The sequence below is a fragment of the Podarcis raffonei genome, chromosome 18 (assembly GCF_027172205.1).
Source record: "Podarcis raffonei isolate rPodRaf1 chromosome 18, rPodRaf1.pri, whole genome shotgun sequence".
Taxonomy (NCBI): Eukaryota; Metazoa; Chordata; class Lepidosauria; order Squamata; family Lacertidae; genus Podarcis; species Podarcis raffonei.
Genome location: NC_070619.1, coordinates 3951781 through 3976271, shown reverse-complemented (window position 1 = coordinate 3976271; position 24491 = coordinate 3951781). Strand labels below are relative to the sequence as shown.

At 46.0% G+C, this 24491-nt stretch overlaps 1 protein-coding gene across 1 annotated transcript in view; it reads left to right on the top strand.

Moving 5' to 3' along the window:
* Positions 1-249: 249 nt before the first annotated feature.
* Positions 250-24491, top strand: part of LOC128405611 (scaffold attachment factor B1-like) — a 38289-nt gene continuing 14047 nt past the window's right edge. Inside the window, exons 1-14 of the mRNA XM_053372415.1 lie at positions 250-600; positions 5100-5187; positions 5560-5624; positions 5735-5932; positions 6322-6384; positions 10601-10628; positions 11538-12060; positions 12535-12581; positions 15969-16069; positions 17296-17445; positions 17550-17629; positions 18874-19004; positions 19132-19223; positions 21436-21539. Of these exons, the coding sequence (XP_053228390.1) occupies positions 340-600; positions 5100-5187; positions 5560-5624; positions 5735-5932; positions 6322-6384; positions 10601-10628; positions 11538-12060; positions 12535-12581; positions 15969-16069; positions 17296-17445; positions 17550-17629; positions 18874-19004; positions 19132-19223; positions 21436-21539 (1931 nt within the window). The 5' untranslated portion in view covers positions 250-339. The remainder of the gene's footprint in view (positions 601-5099; positions 5188-5559; positions 5625-5734; positions 5933-6321; positions 6385-10600; positions 10629-11537; positions 12061-12534; positions 12582-15968; positions 16070-17295; positions 17446-17549; positions 17630-18873; positions 19005-19131; positions 19224-21435; positions 21540-24491) is intronic.

Below are 24491 nucleotides of genomic sequence, written 5' to 3'. Positions count from 1 at the left end.
TTACGGGCGGGAAGGCTGGCGGCGGCATACAACCGGAAGCAGCCGCTCTAGGAGACGCCCTTCCGCGGGAATCTATGGCGTGTTTCCCCGCCCGCCTCCTTACGCGCGCTGCTCTATAGCGACGTCTCCTCGTCCTCTCCCCCCCCCACCGACGTCCGTGCGCGTCCTCCGCGCGTGCGCACTCGCCCTCTTACGGCGTCGTCGTCGGGCCTTCCCGCCATTTTGTCTGACGGGACGCGGCGCCCGCATCTCCTACCCCCGCGGCTCCCGCTTTTTTCATGAGGGGAAAAGCGGCGGCGGCGCCGCTGCTCCTCCCGTCGCGCTTCGCTTCAAGGCTCCATGGCAGCTGCGGCCGCTGAGGGGAGCGACACCTCGGCTGCGGGGGGAGAAGACGCAGCGGCGGCGCTCCTCCTTCCTTCGTGCCCCCTCAGCGCGGGCAAAGCGGCGGGGGCCGCCTCGCCGGCGGCGGGGGCCGCCTCGCCGGCCGGGTCGACGCGTCGCCTGAGCGACCTTCGGGTGGTCGACCTGCGGGCCGAGCTGAAGCGCCGCAATTTGGACACCGGCGGCAACAAGAGCGTCCTCCTCGAGCGCCTCCGCAGCGTGAGTTGTGAGGCGGGGGGGGGGGCTCTTTTTCTCCCTCGTCTGAAAGGGTTGTGTGAAGGCCGGTTGGGGGGGGGACGAAAACATGGAGGGGGAAGCACAAACCACCCCCGTCGTGTGTTACCCCCCCCCCCGGTTTGCTTCTGAATAACGGAGAGAGGAACCCCCCCCCCACCCGACGATAATACTGAGACCTCTGGCTATATAGGCCGGTGTATAAATTCAATAAATAAATAAACGGAAATATAGAAGGGGGGTCCAGGTTCTTGCCCCTCCCCCGTATTCCTGTGTGCCCCCCGCATATAAATTCATTGAATAAATAAAATATAAACGGAAACATGGAAAGGGGGGGAGTCCAGTTTCTTGCCCCTCCCTCGTATTCCTGTGTGTCCCCCCCCGCATGTAAATTCAATGAATAAATAAAATATAAACGGAAACGTAGAAGGGGGGTCCAGGTTCTTGCCCCCCCCGTATTCCTGTGTGTCCCCCCCCCCCGCATATAAATTCAATGAATAAATAAAATAGAAACGGAAACATGGAAAGGGGGGGAGTCCAGGTTCTTGCCCCTCCCTGGTATTCCTGTGTGTCTCCCCCCCCCCCGCATATAAATTCAATGAATAGATAAAATATAAACGGAAACGTAGGAGGGGGGTCCAGGTTCTTGCCCCCCCCCGTATTCCTGTGTGTCTCCCCACCCCACCACCCGCATATAAATTCAATAAATAAATAAAATATATGCGGAAACATGGAAGGTGGGGGGGAATCCAGGTTCTTGCTGCTTCCCCCTCCCCCACTTTACTGTGTGTCTCCCCCCCCCCCGCATATAAATACAATAAATAAATAAAATATAAACGGAAACATTGAAGAGCAGTGGGGGCGATCCATTTTCTTGCTCCCCCATTTTACTGTGTCTCCCCACCACCCACCACATTTGCTTCTGGGAAAAAGGGTGTTGGGGGGAGGGTTTTTTCTTTTATTTTCCCCTCTCCCCCCCCCCCGCCCTGATTCTTCTTGTTTTTCTAGTGGCGCAGCTGTTTTTGTTTTTTTCCGCCTTGGGGAAAAGGCTACAGATGTGAACTTGTTTTCCTTGACTCTGAAGTAAATTGGGGGAGGGGGGAGCACCCCCCCTATTTTTTTGTTTTCACACCCGCACATCATCATCATTGCTTCGGGGTCCGTAGTGATGTGAAGACGCCAGGGGTTTGGGGGGGGATTAATCCTGTTTTTTGTTTTTAAGTTTAAAAAACCGTATATCTCTTTTGAAGCCTTGGGCTCTAATAATCACAGTAGTAATTTTATCATTTATATGCCGTCCATCTGATATGGGTTGCCCCAGCCACTCCAGGCCACTTCCAACGAAATATCAAAACACAGAAAAACCCTCAGACATTTTAAAAACCTCCCTGTACATGTTAAATATAAATGCTAACACTGTATTACTGGTTTTTCCTGCTGCCCACGTCCCTAGTTCCCCTTAAGCAAATGAGAGGTTGTGGGTGTCCCCCCTCTCCGATATTTGCTTTGTTTTTATTTTTCAGTTACGTACCTTGTGTGCCTCCCTGGGGGTGTGTGGAAATATTAATTGTAAACACTTAATATTATTCTTTTCCCAGGTGCTCACACCCCCAGTGCCCCTTAAGCAAATGATATGTGGGGAGGGGGACTGTTTATCCCCCTCCCCCACTTATGTGCTTTAATTTTTTTAATCATGCATCTTGCTTGCCACCCTGGGCTCGTTGGGGAGAAGTAAAAATTAAATGCTATTCATACTGTGTTGTTGTTATTCCGGACCTTCACATCCATATTGACCCCTGAAGTAAATAAGATGATGGGTTGGGGGTGGAATTAGTAAATGGGTGAGATTATGATGATGGGATTTACTGGCTGGATGTGGGGAGAAGGAGGCTTCTAAACCTGGTGCAGCATTACATGATGGTAACGTAAATGAGATGGAGTTTGCCGGGAAGGGGGCGATGATAATGATGATGACAGGGTTTGGATTTTGGTGAGGATGGAGAAGATGGTGATGGGATTTGGGGGGGGGTGCAGGAGGGAGTCTCCTTTTTAGAGAAAACCAGATGTCCGTAAAGTAAATGAGGCAGGTTTGGGGTTGCTGCAGGGGGCAGGATGGGATTCAGGAATGGAATCCTAGAGTAGAATGAAGGTGATGGCCTTTTGATGGGGGGTCCTAAATGTGGGCTTGGATTATGGCAAATGAGATGAGGGAGTATTGGGGTTTCGGGTAGGATAATGGGGACAAGAGAAGGAATAAAAAAAGAGGGAGAGTTATGGGTTCGGTTTGGGGAGGAAAGTTAGGATGTTGGGCTTTGGTTTCCTGCAAGGGGGAGCCGGAAGTAGACATCTGAATAGGTGATTGGAAGATTCAGAAGTAAATATGTGATTGGGGTTCTTTCAGGGCAGCAGGGATTGAGGGGAATCAAAGGAAGGGCGGTGGGGTTAAGGATTGATAACAGTGAAATAATAATTTATTAATTTATTTATACCCCACCCTCCCCAGCCAAGACTCAGGGCAGCTAACACCAGGTATAAAAACAATTGATTAAAATACAACTTAAAAACAAGATTAAAATACAACATTAAGATGCAGCCTCATTTCAGTAGAAACTCAAATCAAAAACTTTTTGGGGATAAAAACCTCAAATCTTCACCAAGGCCAACTATCCAGACTGGTCTTACGTGGGCCAAAAAAAAAAAGCCAGGGAAGTCCCCAGATAGGAGTTCCATCACAGAAGAAGAAAAGGAAAACGGGGGGGGGGGGGGAGAGGAGGGGACCAAGTTGATTCCAAGCCAAAGGCCAGGTGGAACAACTCTGTCTTACAGGCCCTGCGGAAAGAAATCAGATCCTGCAGGGCCCTGGTCTCATGAGACAGAGCGTTCCACCAGGCTCTGGTTGAGGTTGACTTCCTTAGGGCCCAGGACCTCTAGGGTGTTGCTATTTATGGACCTTAAGGTCCTCCGCGGGGCATACAGGGAGAGGAGGTCCCGTAGGTACCGTGAAGGGTTTTAAAGGTAAAAACCAGCAAATTGAATAAGAAAGGATTGTGGTTTCTGCAGGGGGAGAAGATGGGATTGAGGGGTGGAATTAAAAGGAGGGAGGAGGTGGTGGTGTTGGGGTTTGTCAGTTGTGGGGCGGGGGGGGGCTCCTTCAGATGATGGTGATCCTATGCTGCTTGTCATCAAGGATCACAAGGCGACTTACAATATAAAAACACAAAAGTTCACACCACAGTAACAAACGAAAACAATACCCGCAATACAGTCATGTGAAGGATGGGAGAGAACTGGGGAGGGGATTGAGGGTTGAATGACAAGATAGAAAGGGGAAATAGGCAGGTGGGGGGGGAGAAGTAGGTTGAATGATGGTGAAGTCAATGAGATGATAAGGAATTGGGTAGAATTAAAGGGCGCAAGGTGCTGGTGATGGGAGTGGCTGGGGTGGAGAAGGCTCCATTTAAAAGACAGATTAGATGACCCAGAGGTAAATGAGATGAGGGGCACTGGGGTTGCTGTGGGGTAGATGATGAGAGAATGAGGTCATACAGTGGGTGGAATCACAAGGAAGGAGAAAGTAATGAAGAGGGGATTTGCTATGGGAAGAAGGTGCCTGAAGTTGGGATTGGATGATACTGTACTGAAATAACTGAAATGAAGGGGGGATTGGGGTTACTCCAGGGGGGAGAGGGAGGAAGAAAAAAGAATTTGGGAGGGGGAAGACAGGAGGGGATTAAGGGGCGGTTTCAAAGGGAAGAAGACAGTGATGGACAGAGGGGATGTGTTTGGGATCTGTTTGTGGCAGGGGCGAGAAGAGAGAAATAGGGAGTGGGAGAAGTGGGGTGGCAAGTAGGAATGGGCTGTGAGGAAGGCCAGATGATGGAAGGAGGAAGAAAAATGGCATGTTGAAATGGAAAATACAGAAGGTGCTGTGGGGGTAAAGGTAAAGGGACCCCTGACCATTAGGTCCAGTCGTGACCGACTCTGGGGTTGTGGCGCTCATCTCACTTTACTGGCCGAGGGAGCTGGCGTACAGCTTCCGGGTCATGTGGCCAGCAGGACTAAGCCGCTTCTGGCGAACCAGAGCAGCTCACGGAAACGCCGTTTACCTTCCCTCTGGAGCGGTACCTATTTATCTACTTGCACTTTGACGTGCTTTCAAACTGCTAGGTTGGCAGGAGCAGGGACCGAGCAACGGGAGCTCACCCAGTCGCAGGTCCTAGGCTCTGTGGTTTAACCCACAGCGCCACCCGCGTCCCTTGCTGTGGGGGTAGGAAGTGGTTAATTGTCCTGAGTAAGAGTGGTGAAATTTAGGGATGCAGTGAAAGGTGTACATTGCGAAGACAGAATGAATACTGCCTTTCTTGAATGCAGGGCAGACTTGGCGTTGCTGAGCTTCCTTGCAGAGAATCATACAAAATATGCAAGTAATATAAAATAAGAAATTTGCTGTTTCTGAAATGCGCACAATCTTTTCTTCCTAACAGACCATTGAGGAAGAAGGGGGAAATCCTGATGAAATTACTGTGGTGGCAGAGAGCCCCGGCAAGAGAACTCCCAAAAGAACAGTGAAAGGTACGGAATGGGATGGCTGTGCTTGCACCCTTGGCCCTCTTGCAGATTGAATTTGCTTTTTTATCTTGTGAACAGCTGTTCTCTTTCTAGACCAGTTCGTTAGCGTGTGCAGATTTTGTGCTAGTTTGGATTTTCTGGGTCAGCTGTACAAATATTTTATTTAGTTATTTGCAAAATGGGTAGCATGTATAAGTTTGGGCACCTAGATATAAATGTTTTCCACTTCCCCCACCTCATATCTCTCTCTGTTTATGCGGTGTCTATTAGATTGTAAGACTTGAGGGCATGGCCGTGTGTGTGTGTGTGTATAAAAACTTTGCACAGTGCCTGGAAAACACCTGTTGAGCCTCCAATCTGTTTGCTGGTTTTTAGGGCGTAAGCCAGAGGAAGAAGGTGGAGAAGATAACGGGTTGGAGGAAAACTCGAGAGATGAACAGGTATGGGGAAGGAGAAAAGTGATTTAGTGTTCCTTACAAGCTCTGTTTTCAAGCTACAGGCATTGCAGTTTCCTTTTTTATTTACCCCCACCCCCCCACCCCCTTTACAGGAGGACATTGAAGCAAGTTCAGATAACATCCAGGATATGGATGTGATGGATATTAGCATTTTAGACGAAGCCGAAATAGATAACACCAGTGCTGTTGATTGTGGAGATGACTATAGCTCTGAGAACCTTCTCGACTCTGACAAAGATAACATTGATGCGGAAATGAAAGAACTTCCTGAACAGCTAATGGAAAGCGAGGTCAGTAATTGGTTGGTGGCATCTCCTCTTGTGGTGCAAACCCAAGATTTGTGCTGGTGAATTGTGTGGAAAATTCAGCCCTGCACACCCCAGTCTAATCACTATTCTTCCCTTGGAGTGTTTATTGTTTTGTTTTGTGGTTCAAACAACACAAGCCCTCTTAACCTTCACAGGTAGTCCCTCTTCCTCACTTTGATTCCTTATGTGTCAGCATTGTGTTGCCCACACCTTCACTTCAGAATTTGGAATGTTTGCAAACATTTTGTGGTTTGGTACAGAAGGGAAGGCTGGCTGGTAACAGTTAACTCTCTGTGTGACTTCTTATATCATCGCTTCAAGCGCTGGTAGCATTTTTAGTCTGTAAGGAATAACTTTTTTTCTTCTCTTAGGAGAATGGTGAAGAACTTGATGATCTGCTTGACGCTACTTCACCTGGTTTAACTGCAGTGAAGGTAATGTACCTGTCTCTTGATCAACACCTGTCAGCTTGATCATATTCTGGAGCCCTGAGCTAGCAAATTACTTTGCTGTAGTTGTTGTAATAGAGACTGTGTTTTGATGTTGGCTTAACCTAATATTTAGCTTCCATGCAAGCCGAATCAAAAGGTTTCTGAGCTCCCCATTTCCTAGTGTGAATGGTAACCTCAGTGCATAAACAGCTGGGACTGATTTAAATCAAGGCAATGCGTTGTACCCAACATTTGTCAATTCAGAATAGACCTGTTGAAATTAAGGCACATGACCAGCAGCCGTGACCATTTGTGACAATAGCTATGAGAGTATAGGAACTTTCAAACTTGGCAAATTGGCCTTTGCTTCTTTTTTCATTGTTCTTTTCTGCTTCCCTATCTTGACCCAACAGACAATAATGAAATGTTTGTGACTGATAGTTTGAAGCAAGATCTGATAGTGACTAGATAAACTAGAGCAGACTATTTTCACAAGGTGAAAATTACATGTGCCTAACAGGTAAAATTGTAAACATTGATATTTTAAAAGCTATCAGATTGGCTTTTCCTTGATATAGAAAGTATCTTATCCCCATTAATGTGGTTGGGGTACCGATTCAGGTTAGAAATTATCTGCAGAGCTAAAAAATACATGCTTATCCTCATTTTCGTGGGGGTTACGTTCTGGGCCCCCACACGTTGGCGAGGCCCACGTAAAGCATTTCGGCACTGCACAATTCTGCATCAATCAGACATGCATAAATCGGTCATTGCCTATATTCAACATTATTTGCTATTAACCAAATTATTATTCGAGAGAAACTTGTTATCTGGTGTAAGCCATGCTTGGAGTTGGCCAGATAGAATCAATGGATGTGACTAACTCGAATCTATGCTGAATAGAACCTAGTTGGATTGAGCCCTCTATATTTTTTATTGAGTTTTTATTTTCTGTCCTGTTTAAAGCTGGAAGCTGATGGCCCAGAAGGATAATTTTACTTGCCACAGCAAAGATCACATACTTTTTTTTTCCTGTCTATGATAATTGTAGAGAGGAACACAAAAAGTAGTAGGACCTCAGAGCCGTTGCTGCTTAACTACTGGAAATCTTATTCAGAGATTTTTAACAGAAGTTTCCCCACACAATTCATGTAAGTTGTAGTATATTCATATCCATAAGGCCTAGAAACATCCACACAGTTTTAAGCACCGTATTTTTCGCCCTATAAGACGCACTTTTTCCCCTCCAAAAATGAAGGGGAAATGTGTGTGCATCCTATGGGGCGAATGCAGGCTTCAGGCAGCTCTGCGCAACCCTAGGGAGCCTGGCGCGAAGTTGTGCCGGTCTCCCAAGGGTTGCGCAGAGCTGCCTGCATTCCGAAGCCTGGGGGGCGCTGAAGAGCGTGCCCGGGCTTCGCGCAGCTCTCCGTAAGCCTGGGGAGACCGGGACGACTTCCCGCCGGGCTCCCAAGGCTTGCGGATAGCAGGCTGTTCTCAGGGCTGGGGTCGGGGGAAGCTCGGGCTCCCCCCGCGCCAGCCCCGCGCCGGGGGGGGATAAATTTTTTTTCTTTGTCCCCCCCCCCAAAAAAAACCTAGGTGCGTCCTATGGGGCGAAAAATACGGTAATAGTCCCGCTTCATTCTACCTTGGTCAGCCCACACCTAGAATCCTGTGTTCCGTTCTGGGCACCGCAATTTAAGGATATCCACAAGCTAGAACATGTGCAGAGGAGGGTGACCAAGATGAGGAACAGAACAGTTCGGGGAGTTGGGTGTATTTAGCCTTAAGAGGAGACTGATAGCCATTGTCAAATACAGCGGTGCCTCGCAAGACGAAATTAATTCGTTCCGTGAGGCTCTTCGTATAGCGGTTTTTTCGTCTTGCGAAGCAAGCCCATTGACGGATTAGCGCTATTAGCGGTTTAGCGGCTTTTAGCAATCAGCTGTTAAGCGGCTTATCAGCGGATCAGCTGTTAAGCGGCTTAGCGGCTTAGGAAAAGGGAAAAAAACCCGAAGGAACTCACAAGACTTTTTCGTCTTGCGAAGGAAGCCCATAGGGAAATTCGTTTTGCGAAGCGCCTCCAAAACGGAAAACCCTTTCGTCTAGCGGGTTTTCCGTCTTGCGAGGCGTTGGTCTTGCAGGGCACCACTGTATCTAAAGGGCTGTCCCGTGGAAGATGGATGGGACCCAAACTAAGCTACAAAAAGGAAGATTCCGACTAAATATCAGGAAGAACTTCGTGACAGTAAGAGCTGTTAGACAGTGGAACAGACTCCCACAAGAGGTGGGGGCTTCTCCTACCTTGGAGGTTTTTAAGCAGAGGTTGGGTGGCCGTCTGCCATGAATCCTTTAGTTGGGATTCCTGCGTTGCAGGGGGTTGGACTAGATGACCCTCAGGTCCCTTCCAACTCTATACAGTGGTACCTCGGGTTAAGTACTTAATTCGTTCCAGAGGTCCGTTCTTAACCCGAAACTGTTCTTAACCTGAAGCATCACTTTAGCTAATGGGGCCTGCTGCCACGCCGCTGGAGCACAATTTCTGTTCTCATCCTGAAGCAAAGTTCTGGGTTAGCGGAGTCTGTAACCTGAAGCGTATTTAACCTGAAGCGTATGTAACCCGAGGTACCACTGTACCAGCTTTGCAGAAACCGTAGGCTCTTTGGAAATTATAAATTTATTTCGCAGCTGAAATAAATTACTGTTTTGAATTTGCTTTCTGTATTGGGGACAATAGTTCTGGGCCTAAATCCTATCCACAATCTTTGACACACACTCTAGTTTCCATCTCCTAAGCCTGAAATAATTACACATTATACCCTTATTTGCCTCTCCCTCCCCTCCCTCTGTTACTTTTCTAGAGCTAAAATTTAGGTTGGAAGCTTCTTGGGCCTGAGGCCATTCATGTTTATACTCTATAAAGTAAGGTGTCTAACTTTGTGGCAGTTTTTAAGACACTGAAAAATGTAATGCGGGAAACTGGGGAAACCTTTAAAGACTCATGTAACCTTTGTGTTGGGCTTTTTCCTTTTGTTGCAACAAATAAACCAGGGGTCAGCAAACTTTTTCAGCAGGGGGACGGTCCACTGCCGGACCGGGGGCGGGGAATGAACAACTTCCTATGCCCCACAAATAACCCAGAGATGCATTTTAAATAAAAGGACACATTCTACTCATGTAAAAACACACTGATTCCCAGACCGTCTGCAGGCCAGATTTAGAAGGTGATTGGGCCAGATCCGGCCCCCGGGCCTTACTTTACCTACCCATGAATTAAACTATCAGGCCTACTGGCTGCTGATTTGCTTCTTTGCTTGGCTGAAGTCTCTTGTTTTGTGACCAATCAAAGATCTGCGGGGCTAGACTGTAGCTAAGTTGGGAAACGCTTTAAGTAGCAGACCCCCAAGATTTGTCCTTTTCAGCCATCATTCCTCTGCTGCCTGGGGCTGTTGGTACAGTCGTACCGTTCGACTTCCAAAACGTTCAGAAACCAAAGCATGGCTTCTGATTGGCTGCAGGAAGATCCTGCAGCCAATCGGAAGCTGCGGAAGCCCTGTCGGATGTTCGATTCCAAAGAACGGTCGCAAACCGGAATACTCACTTCCAGGTTTGCGGCGTTCAGGACATAGCTGCCAACCTTCCCTTTTTTGACAGGAAATTCCCTTATTCCAGTGCCGTTTCCCGCTGCTATCCCAGATTGTTAGATATCCCGTAGACTGTCCCCGAGTGAGGCTGCTGATCCCTTATTTTCAAATCTGACAGCTATGGTTCGGGAGCCAAAACGTCTGAGTACCAAGGCGTTCGGGGTCCAAGGCATGGCTGTAATTGGAAGTTCAACAGCATCTGGAGGGCTACAAGTTCCCTGCAATAGGGCATTGCCTTGCTTGGATTCAACCGTCTCTATGGTGCAGAACTGTACATATTAATGCATAGTATTGCACTTTAACGCAGCACAGGAAGCCCTCAACTTACAGGGGCGTTACATTTTGGGGAATGGCGTTGAAGCGAGAATTTTTTATAGTGAAAACACATTAGGTGCCATGGCAGATGGGATTGCTGAAGTCTTTCCCCACCATCATTTTTATTTCAATATTATTTTTTTGCCAAGTGCATAATACTGAGTGTGCACAAGTTAAATGTGCACAGATTGCGGGCTTACTGTATGACCTACTTCAGGCCTTTTTTTTGCGCCATTTAACACCACACCCTTTTCTTCTTTCAGGACTTGGGAGAGCAACATTCAGAGCCAGGTACCTTTCGATTAATTTCTTCTAGCTGATTTTTAAAATGAGGTGGAGAAAAGGCCCAGGACTTTAACTAACTAGACTTCTTACATTACTGAGTAGTCAACAATCCGCGTCATTCCAAAGCTCATAAAGATTTTAAGCCTACGGTAACCCTTATTGCTAGCTCTGAGAAGTAACGCCTTTCGTTTCGCAGTTGCTCTAGACCTGAAATGTTCTTTTTTTTAAAAGAGAAAAATAATAATAATCTCTATTTAGCTTCACAAATGCACTAGAAGAAATGTTAGCATCGCGTATGAAAGCAAAAGATTTCTACCTGTAGCACAGGTTGTAATATATGATTGTGTGATCGGGGAGAATAGTGAAGGCAGTTTAAAAGTTATCATAGGGGAAATACAGTGTTTTTAAGTGAGTTACGGCGTAACAGAAGAAGGAAGACAAGAGGTTCTACTTGGAAATTCCATAATACTGTTTCCTTTCTTGGACTTTCACATGTTCACACCATCAGAAGATGTTCCAGTTGACATGTTGGACCGCCCTGCCTTAAACAAAAAGAGAGAAAGCAATTCAGAATTTGAAATGGAATTTTGTGTTCTTTGATTCATTTCTATTTAAGCCTCTTGGAATTTGGGAAGAACAAACCTCTTGAAGACTTGTCAAGAACGAGCCAGAAGGTTTTCATTAAACTAATAGGGTCATTTTCTTCTTCATAACTTATGATCTTGCTATAATAAACCATGTCTAGTTAGCGTTAGGCATTTGAATGTGGTATACCCAAGGGGTTTTCCAGTCTCTGTGTAGCCTTAGCCGTTCTCTCAGTGTTAAGTCTGGCAGCCATGCCCGTTCCGCATTTGTCTTTGCTGTGTTTCCCTGGTGATTAAACCTTGTGCCATTCTATTCCTGTTAAATCCATAGAAAATGAGAAAATGCTCGACATTTTGGGTGACACTTGTAAATCTGAGCCCCTTAAAGAAGAAGCTTCTGAAGCAGAGCAGGCACAAGAAGAGAATATCTCGTTGCCGGTCAAACAGGAAGCCCAGGAAGAGGAAGACACACTTGCCACTGCCGTCGCTCAGTCGGACGAAGAGCTTTTAGATACGGACAGCCAGTCAGGCCAGGCTGCGGCCAAGAGCGAGGAGGATGAAGCGAAGCACTTAGTGGTAGCGAAAGGGGAGCCGAGCGAAGAGACAGTAGAGGAAGCTAACCTGGACTCTGACTCTTTAGCGGTAGAGAGCAGGTGTGGTGGAGGAGGAGGAGGAGGAGGAGAAGGAAGTGGTGAGAGTAGCAAAGCAGCCCAAAGTCTGGAAGCCAGTAGTGAGGAAACTGCGGAGAAGGACGCAGGTTTCCAGGTGGTTAGCCAAGATGCCGAGAAGATGGAAGCCAAGGCTAATTGTGAGGAAGAGTCCTCTGCCCAAGAGGGTGGTGATCAGAACACGAGGTTTGTTTTTTCTCCGTTTTAGACCAGATGCTCTCTTTTTCTTTTTTTAAAAAAATCTCGTTGGTCTGTAAGAGATCAGGGTCACTGTTTTTCTTCAAAGCGTACTGAAATTATGTTACCTTATTATAAAAGCCATCTTTTAGGTTTTGTTTTCCCCATTCCCCATGTACAATTTAAAAAAAACAAAACCCAGAAAGGTTTGATTTCTTTTTTACAACCTTCAGAGGTTGTTTTCTTAAATCTTTGCCTTTAATTGTCTGTAAGATGTTCTGTCTTTAAGGTTTACTTCCCATACCTATCTTAGCAAGATGTTTTTCATTGTTGGCTTTCCTTATTTTTATTTTCTTTTTTTACAACTAATTCTGGTAGGTATTGAGTTCTAGTGTGCTATATCTATCTATCTTTTGTATTAATTTGCCTTGTTTTCTTTCCTGATTGGTTTTTCTTTTCTTTTTCTCCTTCTTTCTCCTTTAGTTCTGAGGAGATCAAAGAGGAAAAGCCAGCTTCCAAAGAGGAGAAAGGTAATATGTTTTTAAATATTGGTGCCTGTGCATAGGCAGAACTCAGCCTTCCTTTGAAGCTGTTTGATTTATTTATTTAGAATAACGGACATGATTTCGTCTTTCTTGACGTGCTTAACGTGAGTCATGCAATAGCAAAAAAAAGTTAATGCAACTCTGGGCTACATCAACAGAAATCTAGTGTCATAGTACTGCTCTATTTTGCCTTGGCTAGACGCCCACCTTGGATTCTGGGTCCAATTCTGGGAACCCCTTACATAGAATATTGGCAAGCTGGAATGTGTGCAGAGGAGGATTATCAGAGTGATCAAGGGTCTGGAAACCAAGCCTTATGAGGAACACTTGAAGGAAAAGCCATCTTCAGATATCTGAAGGGCTGTGACTTGGAAGATGGAGCAAGCTTGTTTTCTGCTCCGGAGGGGATAGGACTGGGACCAATGGATTCATATGAAAGAATATTCTGGCTAAACATTGGGAAGACCTTTCTAACAGTAATAGCTGCATGTCAGTGAAACAGAACTCCCCTTTACTGGATGTTTTCAAGCAGAGATTGGATGGCCATCTGACAGGGATTCTTTAGCTGTGATTCCTGCATTGGACTTGGAAGGTACACAAAGGATAATCCAATGCCACAAAAATTCTGTGATTCTACTCCTGAGTATGACTGCAACAGCAACGAAAGATGGCGCAGGCTTCTTCCGGTCGCCCAATACCAGATGCTAATTGTTTATTTTCAGCCGTCAAAGGCTATCATGAAACTGAAATGCAACCTTGGGACCAGATGCATCTTGTCCGAGCTACTGTTGCACTCTGAAATATCTAATTTACCTGCCTGCCTTCCCATAATACTAATATGACTAGAAGGAGCCATTCCCAGAGCCCCTGGCCATAACTCACATAGTTTAGGTGCTGTTTTCCCTGTCATGAAAGAGGAAGGTTAAGGGCCAAAGCTCAGTGACAGAGCACCTCTTTTGAATGCAGAAAGCCCCAACTGAATTCATGACATCTCCAGTTGGGTCTGGGATAAACTCCTGGTCTGGAGCCCTGGAAGGCTGTTGCCAGTCAGTGTAGGCAACACTGAGCTAATTGGACCAACTTCCTATGCCAGGCTTGCTAAAAAGGAGCTGTGTCCACCCAGTGTGGCTGGGGTCTATGGGGACTTCAAGTGTATCACCTGTTGAGAAACTGGCCCCCAAAAAGGCATCAGCTGGAAGCGTGGGATCCCCTGGGGAGTTTTCCGATCCTGCCAGTTGTTTTGCCTCTCTAGATGTTTTCTCTAGAGAGTAGTTGTGCTGTGCCTTATGTTACAGGATTTCTCATTAACTTGGGAAAACTAATAGCTCTTTTTTTAACTCACTGTATTTTAACTCACTTTTTTTTTAACTCACTGTATGTAAAAGAAGGGACGCGGGTGGCGCTGAGGGTAAAACCTCAGCGCCTAGGGCTTGCCGATCGCATGGTCGGCAGTTCAAATCCCCGCGGCGGGGTGAGCTCCCGTCTTTCGGTCCCAGCTCCTGCCCACCTAGCAGTTCGAAAGCACCCCTAAGTGCAAGTAGATAAATAGGTACCGCTTTATAGCGGGAAGGTAAACGGCGTTTCCTTGTGCTGCGCTGGCTCGCCAGAGCAGCTTCGTCACGCTGGCCACGTGACCCGGAAGTGTCTCCGGACAGCGCTGGCCCCCGGCCTCTTAAGTGAGATGGGCGCACAACCCTAGAGTCGGACACGACTGGCCCGTACGGGCAGGGGTACCTTTATGTAAAAGATAATGATAATAGTAATAATAGATTGCCCTTAGAAGAAGCCACCTCAGAATAGGCCCTGTTGAATATTTTCCAAGACAATAATGCTCACACACTATCAAAGAGCTTATAACCCACCTACTCTCAGCAGCCAGGAGCATCATAGCCAGACACTGAAGAGACCTGCCAGGAGTGAACATGGACCACTGGTACCAAATCGTATGGGAAACAGCCTTACTAGGAAAGCTAAGCAACAGATTGAAACTAACACGGGGACAGATAAAAGAGGATGCCTTCGACCCAGTGTGGGTCCCCTTTATTATGCACACACCCCAACAACAAGAACCCACCGAAAGCATACGAATTGATGTGGATAACTTGACCTAACAACCCCTTCCCTTTCAGCTGCAGTCAACTGAAGGCAACCCCAGCCTCCCCCTCCCGACCTCTCTCACTGCAAATGAAAACTAATGAATGGAAAGAGAACCTACCCAAGTGACGCTGACACAAAAAGCTCACACATACACTAAGTAAAAGAATGCAGGTTTACCACCACACGTCCCACTACTCACTCTCCCCACCTTCTCTCCCGACCTTATACTATACAGTGGTACCTCAGGTTAAGAACTTAATTCGTTCCGGAGGTCCATTCTTAACCTGAAATGGTTCTTAACCTGAAGCACCACTTTAGCTAATGGGGCCTCCTGCTGCTGCCGCGCCGCCGGAGCAGGATTTCTGTTCTTATCCTGAAGCAAAGTTCTTAACCCAAGGTACTATTTCTGGGTTAGCGGAGTCTGTAACCTGAAGCGTATGTAACCCGAGGTACCACTGTATATGACATTAACACCTTGCATCAAATGAAAATGACTTGTAGAGAAAACTCTGAAATGGAGACAAAGCATGTACAATTGAAACACAAGAAAATCCTTTAATGAAAACTCTTAGAAAGAAAGAAAGGGACTCATCAAGTCTGAGAACGAAGTACAAAATGACTTTTGGCCACATCAGTCAAGCCACTTCTTCCTCGTGGAAGTGACAATGTAGCTATGCCTCCCTCTCGTGGGGAAGAGCCTGATTTGGACGCACTGTGTGTGTGTGAGAGAGAGAGAGATCCAGAGACTCCCAAGTTTTTGAAATTCTGCTCTAGGCTTCCTCCAGAATTCCTCTTAGCAGCTCTACTCCCCGACCAGCAATTTCCCCCCCTGCTATAGCCATCGAAAAAGTGGCTTGGAATCCTGCAAAAACAGTGAACCCCAGCAATAACAAAGTGAGAAACTGGACACGTGGAATTGGCCTAGTGGTACTTCCCACCAAACAGTTTGCACGTTGCCGCGAATGAATGTTGACATACAGAGCTTGAGTGTCGGCAATCCCAGGCACATTTTGTAAATGTCCAGAAACCCATGGCCAGTCCTCACTAGCGAGTATAAACGAGGCTGTCAAGTGTTTGCAGTGAGTATCTGACAAGCGGGGATGTACATCGGTGAAGGCGGTTCTTCTGGGATTACTATCAGATTTTTGGATGTTGGGGTCTTAATGTGCCTTTTCTCCAGGTTAGATTTCCTAGGGCTGCATTTCCCCTTCCAGAGGTGGGGTGGGCTGCCTTGTCGCGCTAAATATGCTATAAACACTTCCTGTTTCCACGTAGGCCGCAGTGCTACCACAACTGGTCGGAACTTCTGGGTGAGCGGCCTCGCTTCCACCACCCGAGCGACAGACTTGAAGAACCTCTTTAGCAAATATGGGAAAGTAAGGCTGCATTGATTATTGTTGAAGCCTTGTGATGGAGAGACAAGTTGAGGGCCTGTAATAAAACGGTGCAGAGTATCGTTATCTCTTAACGAGAGTGACCTTGTTCAGGGTTCCTGCCAGCCATGTCCTTTCCCCAGGATAAGTTACAGGGAACCAGGCAGAGGGCCTTCTCGGTAGTGGCGCCCTCCCTGTGGAACGCCCTCCCACCAGATGTCAAAGAGAACAACAACTACCAGACTTTTAGAAGACATCTGAAGGCAGGCCTGTTTAGGGAAGCTTTTAATGTTTGATGTATTACAGTATTTTAATATTTTTTTGGAAGCCGCCCAGAGTGGCTGGGGAAGCCCAGCCAGATGGGTGGGGTATAAATAATAAATTATTATTATTATTATTATTATTATTATTATTATTATACATTCATCTTCTATTTTCCTGTTTTTTTCTTACATTTGGAGTTTCTGGCTACTTTTAAAAGATTTTTTTTAAAAAATTGAATTTGTTATAAAAATGTAAAGGAAACGGCAGTAATATAGAGGACATTTCATGAAGCATAGCAATATCAGCAGGCCCAGCAATGAATATAAATTTTATTAGATGATTCCGACACTACAGTTTTTGTCCCAAGGTGGTTAGCTAGGTGGCCAGCATGTGGCCTGTAATTGTTTTCTTCATCAGAAGCAAACTTAATGAAGGTGTACCATGTGTCCCAAAATTTGTCTAGTCCAGATCCCTTTCCCAGAGGTTTTAGGTTTTTGTGCTAGCTCTTGGTTCAGCACTATAGGGGATTCTGGCTACTTAGCACGAAGTCCTCATTGGGTTGGTTTTTGTGGGGGGGTGTCCCTCTTAGACTCTTCTTTTTAAAAATATGTGTTTGCTTCGGCCAACTCCAGATCGTGCTGATATCTCTGTTTCTCCGAGCCCCACTGGGGTCCATTCAGTACTCCCCACTTGCATTTACTATTACAATGAAGGCTGTAGAAAATTGCTACTTGCAAGTGAACAGAGTTATGCCTGTGAGTTATGCTACTGCATACGACAGAACGGAATAAGTCACACTGTCCTATTACAGGCTGCTTGCTGTTGAGTCTTTGGCAACCCCCCACTTTCCCTTTGTGTATGTACCAAGTAACCCAACTGGCTTTTCTTTCTCCAAAGCGAACTGGTCACTTGACACCAAGCTGTGGCTAAGTCTATTTTAAATATATGTCCTTCCTTTCTTCAAGGTTGTTGGAGCAAAAGTGGTGACTAATGCTCGGAGTCCAGGAGCGCGGTGTTACGGTTTTGTGACAATGTCCACAGCTGAAGAAGTGACAAAATGCATTGCCAATTGCCACAAAACAGAATTACATGGGAAGATAATATCTGTTGAAAGAGTAAGTGGTGGTTCTCTCTTTCCCTTCACGCTTAAAACAAAAATAACCTAAGGGATGTTTTCCCAAATGTTACTTCTTTTTCTAACAAATAAACGTAATTTCAGGCAAAAAATGAACCTGCTACAAAGAAGCTATTGGAGAAAAAGGATAGTGAGGTGAAGAATGAAGCTTCAGCCACTGATAGGTAATATGCTTTACACTTGTTTTCCTTTCATTTTAAAAACATGTTTTCAGGTTGTTTTTTTAACAGTGTGAACTGCTTTTCCCCTATGTACTTTTTCTGTTTGAAGGAATAGTTGCATTCTTAACTTAGAAACACACACAACTTCCTGAGTGAGGATGCAGTACTGGAAAACCTGCCTGAAAGTGCAGGTGCTGGAGCTACATACCTGGTGTGAAAGGACTGCATTTACAGTCCTCCCAAGATGTGTGCCATTCGGAATTCTCATCAGACTCCTTTCCTCCAAAAATTTACCACGTTGGGAAGATGAGAGACAGCTTGGCACTCTGTCTGTCCATCAGGAGAGACCATTCATACATATAATATTCTTATATTCTGAATTTTTGCCTTTCCAGAAGAAACTTAATACATGGGTGTATTTTATTGATGTAATATACATTGCCATTTCAAGGATCTATAGACTTAGCCTGAGGTTTCTTTGGGAGACTCTTGATAGGAGCAGCGAAAAACAGGAGTGCGGCCTCTGTATATATTTCACACCCACCCACACACATACACACACACACACACCCATGGCCCAAGTGTAGCAGGCAGGCAAGACTAGCTGCTTGTCAACCAACTGATTCAAGAGACCCATTTTCACTCCCTGTATTGCATCCATTTCAAAGCCCCAACAATCAGTCAAGGCTTCAGAGCAGTTTACAGCTCTGTGCAGGCTCTGGTGAAAAGCTGATAGTTTGGGTTTGCTGTAGACATGGGATTTCAAAGTGCCATACAAGCACACACACACACCCCTTTTTGGCCCAGCTCCGTCTTTGCCTATTGCACACCTGACAGCATATGAGACAGCAGGTGGGCATGGCTTGGCCAAATGGGGAGCATAATGGCCAGAGACCTGCGGCCAGAGATTAGTCTGACTCAGACCCATGTGTCAAATTGAGCCTTATTGCCCTGTTGGGTTTCCTTCCCTCTTAGTTTTCTTTCTTGCAAACCTCCCTTTATCATTGTCCCCTACTGCCCCTACCACCAAAACAGCAGACACTCCAGGGATTTGGTGTGGTTTTTCTGTCTTCAAAATTGACCGTGAAAATTGTCCTGTTTGTGGATTTTTTTTACTGCTGATACAGTCACCCTGGGTCATTTAAAAGGTGTTCTCAGGTATGCCATAGACATTGCCACAACCAGGAGAGGGATTGCGTTGTTGCCCTGCTTTTCCTTCCTGCGTTTTGAACACGCTGGTTTTGCAGGTCTGCCAGTGTGAAGAAGAGCGAGAAGGCTGACCCAAAAGAAGATGCTACAAAAGCAGAAGAAAAAGATGAGAAGGGGAAAGAGGAGTCAAGATCTGGATCGGTGGATCAGTCCAAGACACCAAAATCAGGTAAATTTACTAGGCTGCCGCATTAGGGGAGGGGGAAGAGTGTAAATGGCTGGTCACTGTCATGTTTAGAACATCAAAACCAGATTTTGTGTTGAGTATCTTAATTCCCACCCCTGTTTTTATGTAGGAAGCAAGGGTACAGAAAGGACTGTGATAATGGATAAATCCAAAGGCGAACCAGTTATCAGTGTGAAGACAACAACTAGGTCAAAAGAGAGGGTAAGTGGAACCAGAGCATTTCCCTTGATATGTGTAACTATATAAAGGTTTAATGAAACATTCAACTTGGCTCAAAAAGTTTTAAGCTTCAGCTGATAAGAAGTACGTAGATCCTAGTAAATCTTAGACAATAGAAAGGGCAGAAGTTTAGATTGGGTTTTCTCCTTCTTTTAAATGCCTCCCAAATCTTGTCAGAAATTACCTTCATTTACGACTCCCTTGCTTCAGTTCTTTAAATTTTTTGTCCAGCGGGAGAAAGAGGCATCCAGTTATCAGTTGCCTCCCGCAACTACCTTGCAGAACCTTGCGACACAGGTTCAAAGAATTATGATAGTATCTTCATTTCTACTCAGAATAGACTCATTGGATTAATGCACTGAAGCTAGTTGTGTCTGTTAATTTCTGCTCTATGATTTACGCGTATATCATTATTATTTATTTATATGCCGCCCTATACCCGTAGATCTCAGGGTGGTTCGCAACGTAAAATTACAATATAAAAAACAAGCTATCGTTAGCTTACCAGCGCTGCCTAAAATTGCAGCATGTTCTACCAGGGCTGCCTCTACCTCTGCGGCCTTTTCTACTAATGCTCCCTTAGCTGAGCTTGCAGGGCTGCAGTGCGATCTTCACCAGACATCGTTTCCAGGTACTATAAAGATGAAGGTGGCTCTTCGCAGGAGAGTGCTGTCCCTCCCATTGAATAGAGAATAGAATGGGATGCATCTAACCCAACCTAGGGCTGGGCAATGTCTGCTTTTCAACAGCTTGATATATCGGCAGCTAAGTATTGTGATATGCTGATATATCACAATATCTGCAATGGATGTCAGTTGCTTCTTCCTCAACACCTTAGCCAGAAGGTGTGAGTACGTCCTTAAACTGCTCAGCTACAGGACAGGAAGCTGTGTTATTGTGTTTTAATGGAATTTTTTTATTGTTTAGTTAAGTTACAGATATTTTGTTTATAGTTGAAGAGATAGCAAGTCATACTTGGCCAGGATTTTGGAAATTTGTTCTGTATAGAAACATGAAATAATCACTTATTTTTAAAATTAAGTCCCTCTAAGTAAATTGGAACCAGATTTGGTCAATTTGAGTTGCCTTTAAGATCCCTTGTTGGAAGCCGATTCAGACTGTTAAGAGTATATCATTTTCTCATAGCAACTGGGCCCGCATTCCTTAAGCCCACAAACGGCACAGGACACATTTGTGAAGGTTGTGCAGTAATTCTAAAATTTTTGTGTACTGCTCAATACCCACTACCTCATGTTGAAGACTACTTTGGTGCTTATAATGCTGGGAAATGTTTCCGTAAATTAGACATTTAGGAAATCGATGATCTCACTGGCATTCTGAAATTCAGCAAGAACAAATATGGGCCACAGCTACTGGTCTTCTCAAAAATGGATATCAGGAATTCAGATTGGGGAAGAGCATCTCTTTCATCTGTAAAAGCATCAAATGGCTGATTCGGTTGGGCAGTCTGCGAATTGAAGGAACATATTGGGGTTGCTGAAGTCTAGTCTTTGTCAGTTGTCTTCTGAAGAACTTTTGGAGTTTGCCATTTTTTGTGGCAACTGGATGTCATTTATTCTGGTGGTATCCTTACACGGGGAGCTAGCCAGGCGTTCAGTGATTTTGGACGGTAGATGTAAGATGCTCACATTAGTAGTCATAGGACCTTTGTTTTGCAAGGATGTTCTGTCTGGTTGAAACCTAGTTCCTCCTCATCTAGATATCTCATTTTAGTCCAAAAGCCCAGAGAGATCTCCCTGGGGGTGGTTTTCCTTTTAGGGAGCAATATACTGCCCTCCCTTATGTGTTGTGCTTTCATAATTAAAGGCGAGTTTATCTCTACCTTTACCTGGAGGTTATGTGGACACCAATCTGCTGAGTCATATTCCTGTGTAGGAATCATTTTGGAGGAAATCTGGCCCTTTTTTAGATCACCCTCCTTGGTATCGTTATATGCGTCTTTCCCAGTCAGTCTGATTCTTAATGTTTCTGGTCTTTCTAGAATTTCAGCTTGGACTGAGGACGAGAATGACCAGAATTGACTTATTAGAGTGTTTTCTTCTGTAGAGAAATTGTCCTTTCACTCGCTCACAGGGCATTCATATTGGGGTTGGGTCCCCCCCCCCCAGAGTGAAATTGCCCTAAAATCATACTTTTCTGTTAACTTTTTACAATTCTGGGTGTTTTCATTTAGAGCGTCAAGAGCCAGGATCGCAAATCGGAGAGTAGAGAAAAAAGCAGAGAGAGGCCCTTCAGCAAAGGCAGAGATCAGAAACGGCTGAGCGAAGAGCCACACCGGTAAGATCCTGTTTTGGCAAAACAAAATTTGCTTCTCAAACAAATTTTCTCCACCACCACCCTTCCTTTCATCCTTCCCTTTTCCCTAAATGGTAAGCATGTGATATATATTTCTGTACTTGGATCAGCACCTCACAGGCTAACAGTGAACAAATAGGGTGTGCACACACCCCGGTTCAGCAGCTAGTTTTGCTGGTGATCTACTATGGATGGACCTAGGGGTCAAGACCCCAAAGTACCCTGCCTGCAGAACCACCCAGCCACAATCCATCACTTTCTTCAGCCTGCTGGATTGGCAGTTGGGGCAGGCAGGCAAGCAGTGCTACTCGTGGAGACAGATTTGTTCCTAGAGGCCCTGTGCTTGCCTCACCCTAATGGCTCATCTGTTAACACTTAACTCCTCCTACTCCAGGTCTGAAGTAGCCTGCATCTTATTTTTAAACCTTGGCTCTGGTGGCTCTCTGCGGCAGGAGCCTAGAGAGCCAGAGGCAGCATCCATCGCAGTAGATGTTTCCTCACCACCTGCAGAGTGAGGAATAAAAGGGATATCATGTCCATTCTGCCTTCAAATGTAGAACAAGGAGGTTCTGCCCTTGAGCTCTAGCCTGGACCACAACCTGCGCGTGTGTTTCCTGTCTCACTCTGGCATAGGTAAAGAAAGACTTTGCTTGATGCTGGCAGAGCCTCTTGGTTGGCACTGACAACAGAGCCATTCCTACCTAGTAACAGCCTGATGATCTTCTGTTCTGCTCACGATCATCTAGCTCTGGAGAGGAAAGGAATAAGCCGTGGGAATTCTGATACTTTCCTGCCAAATCTGGATCCTTTTTGGCCACAGGCCTGGAGAAAGGACAGCAGTGGGTCACCATGGCAGCCCTGTGTCAGATTGCTCAGGGAGAGAGTTTTCTGGAACTAAGAACCAGGAACAACCAGCATCTTAGATGCAGGCTCCACCTCTGTCTGAGGCCCTCCTGACTCTTGGGACATTAAGCTGGTCATCCAGTCCTAGAGATTCCCGCAGAGTATTTCCCAGAAGATAACCAGATGCCTTGATTCTGTAAAATATCGCTCTCAAGAATCCAGGAAAAGGGAATTGATCTATGTTGGCTCAGGGAAGCCGGAATTCCAAATACACAGTTCCAGCACCATTCCCTCCAGTTGTAAGGTGCAAATGACTCCAGAATTCAGCAGTGACAAGGACACGGAGTCGGAAACTACAGTATTGCAAATTGCCTTCCAGGCTGCCACGTGTATACTTGAAATCTCGTGTAATGGAGAACACTGTCTGAAAATCCTGTAGAGGTAAAGGGACCCCTGACCATTAGGTCCAGTCGCGGACGACTCTGGGGTTGTGGCGCTCATCTCGCTTTATTGGCTGAGGGAGCCGGCGTACAGCTTCCGGGTCATGTGGCCAGCATGACTAAGCCGCTTCTGGCGAACCAGAGCAGTGCACGGAAACGCTGTTTACCTTCCCGCTGGAGTGGTACCTATTTATCTACTTGCACTTTGATGTGCTTTCGAACTGCTAGGTTTGCAGGAGCAGAGATGAAGCAACAGGAGCTCACCCCGTCGTGGGGATTCGAACCACCAACCTTTGGATCGGCAAGCCCTAGGCTCTGTGGTTCAACCCACAGCACCACCCGCGTCCCTTCAAAAATCCTGTAAGCGCCCTATAAACCTTGAAATCCAAAACCAAAAAACACCAAATTCCACCACAATTGTTCCTTCCAAACCTCCTTTCTCAAACTCCCAACTCTCCACAGGTTGCAAAGGTCAGCATAAAAGTTCATGGGATTGGTAGCCGTTTCTCACTCTTTTCGGGCCATTTTTGCACCTTTTCGCAGTGTGTTTATTTTCCAGTGCACGCAGTTGCACGCAAATTGAACGCGTGTAACTGGAGAGACACCTGTAGTAGCAAAAGAGCCAGGCTAGGTTTCTGGCTCATAGCCTGGGCATTACTAAACCTGAAGCTGCCAGGCCCGCTGATGGAGCAAGACCTGAAGAAGCAGAGCCAAGATCCCTCACCAGGTGCCTTCCCTGGGCTGGAGAAGCAGTGCCTCCCTTGATAACATTGCAGGTCTGGTAGGAGAGGGAGCAGTGGAATGCAGGAGAAGTGCCCATCTTTCAGGCCAAAGAATTGGCCATTTTGAGTACTCCGAAAGGGAGTGGACTGGAGTCCAAAAGGGCTCAGCTCAGAGCAAGATTCTCCCTTGGAGGCATCCTAGGTGCTGCAACAACAGACCTGCCTTGGCCGTTTGCTCCTCCACAAAGTCAAGGTATGTCCTCTTTGCTGATGCTCCAGCAGCTGCATGTTAATCTCTGGATCCTGGGGATAAGAATGAACAGTGCAGAATTCATTAAAGGCTTGGTGATGGGACCCTGCAGAGCCCCTGTCAGATAATGGACCAGATGGGCAAATAGACTGGCCTGGTATAAATCAGCTTCCGGGTTCTCATCAGATCATGTTCAGCCAGAGGTTATACTCCCATGTCTACAGCGTCTCAGGTTCATGGTTTTCAACAGCTCTTCTCTATCTACAGACCCCAATGTCTAAAACTGTGTTGAAAGGGCTCTTTCTGTCTCCAAATCCCCTTCAGCTGTGTCCAAAGTCTGCAAACCTCATGCACCAGGCTCACAATTCTGTTCGATTCCATAGCACCCTGAGGAAGCAAGGAGGACTTCCACACACGTAATAAATCATTTCTTGGGGAGGGGGGTCTGCTTTATTTATGTTCCTGCTGCCCACATATTCCCCAGCTGAAACTCAACTGTAGCTTAAAGATTTCCCCCAGCCCAGCCCGAAAACCCTTGGAACGCCACCTCTGACCTGTTACAGCGCACTTCTAATCATGTCTACTCAAAAGTACTGTTGAAATCAATCCCAGGTAAGTGAGGCTAGGATTGCAGCCTTTGAGAACTTACCCAGCAAGTGGTGGTTTTGGTGCACCTCAT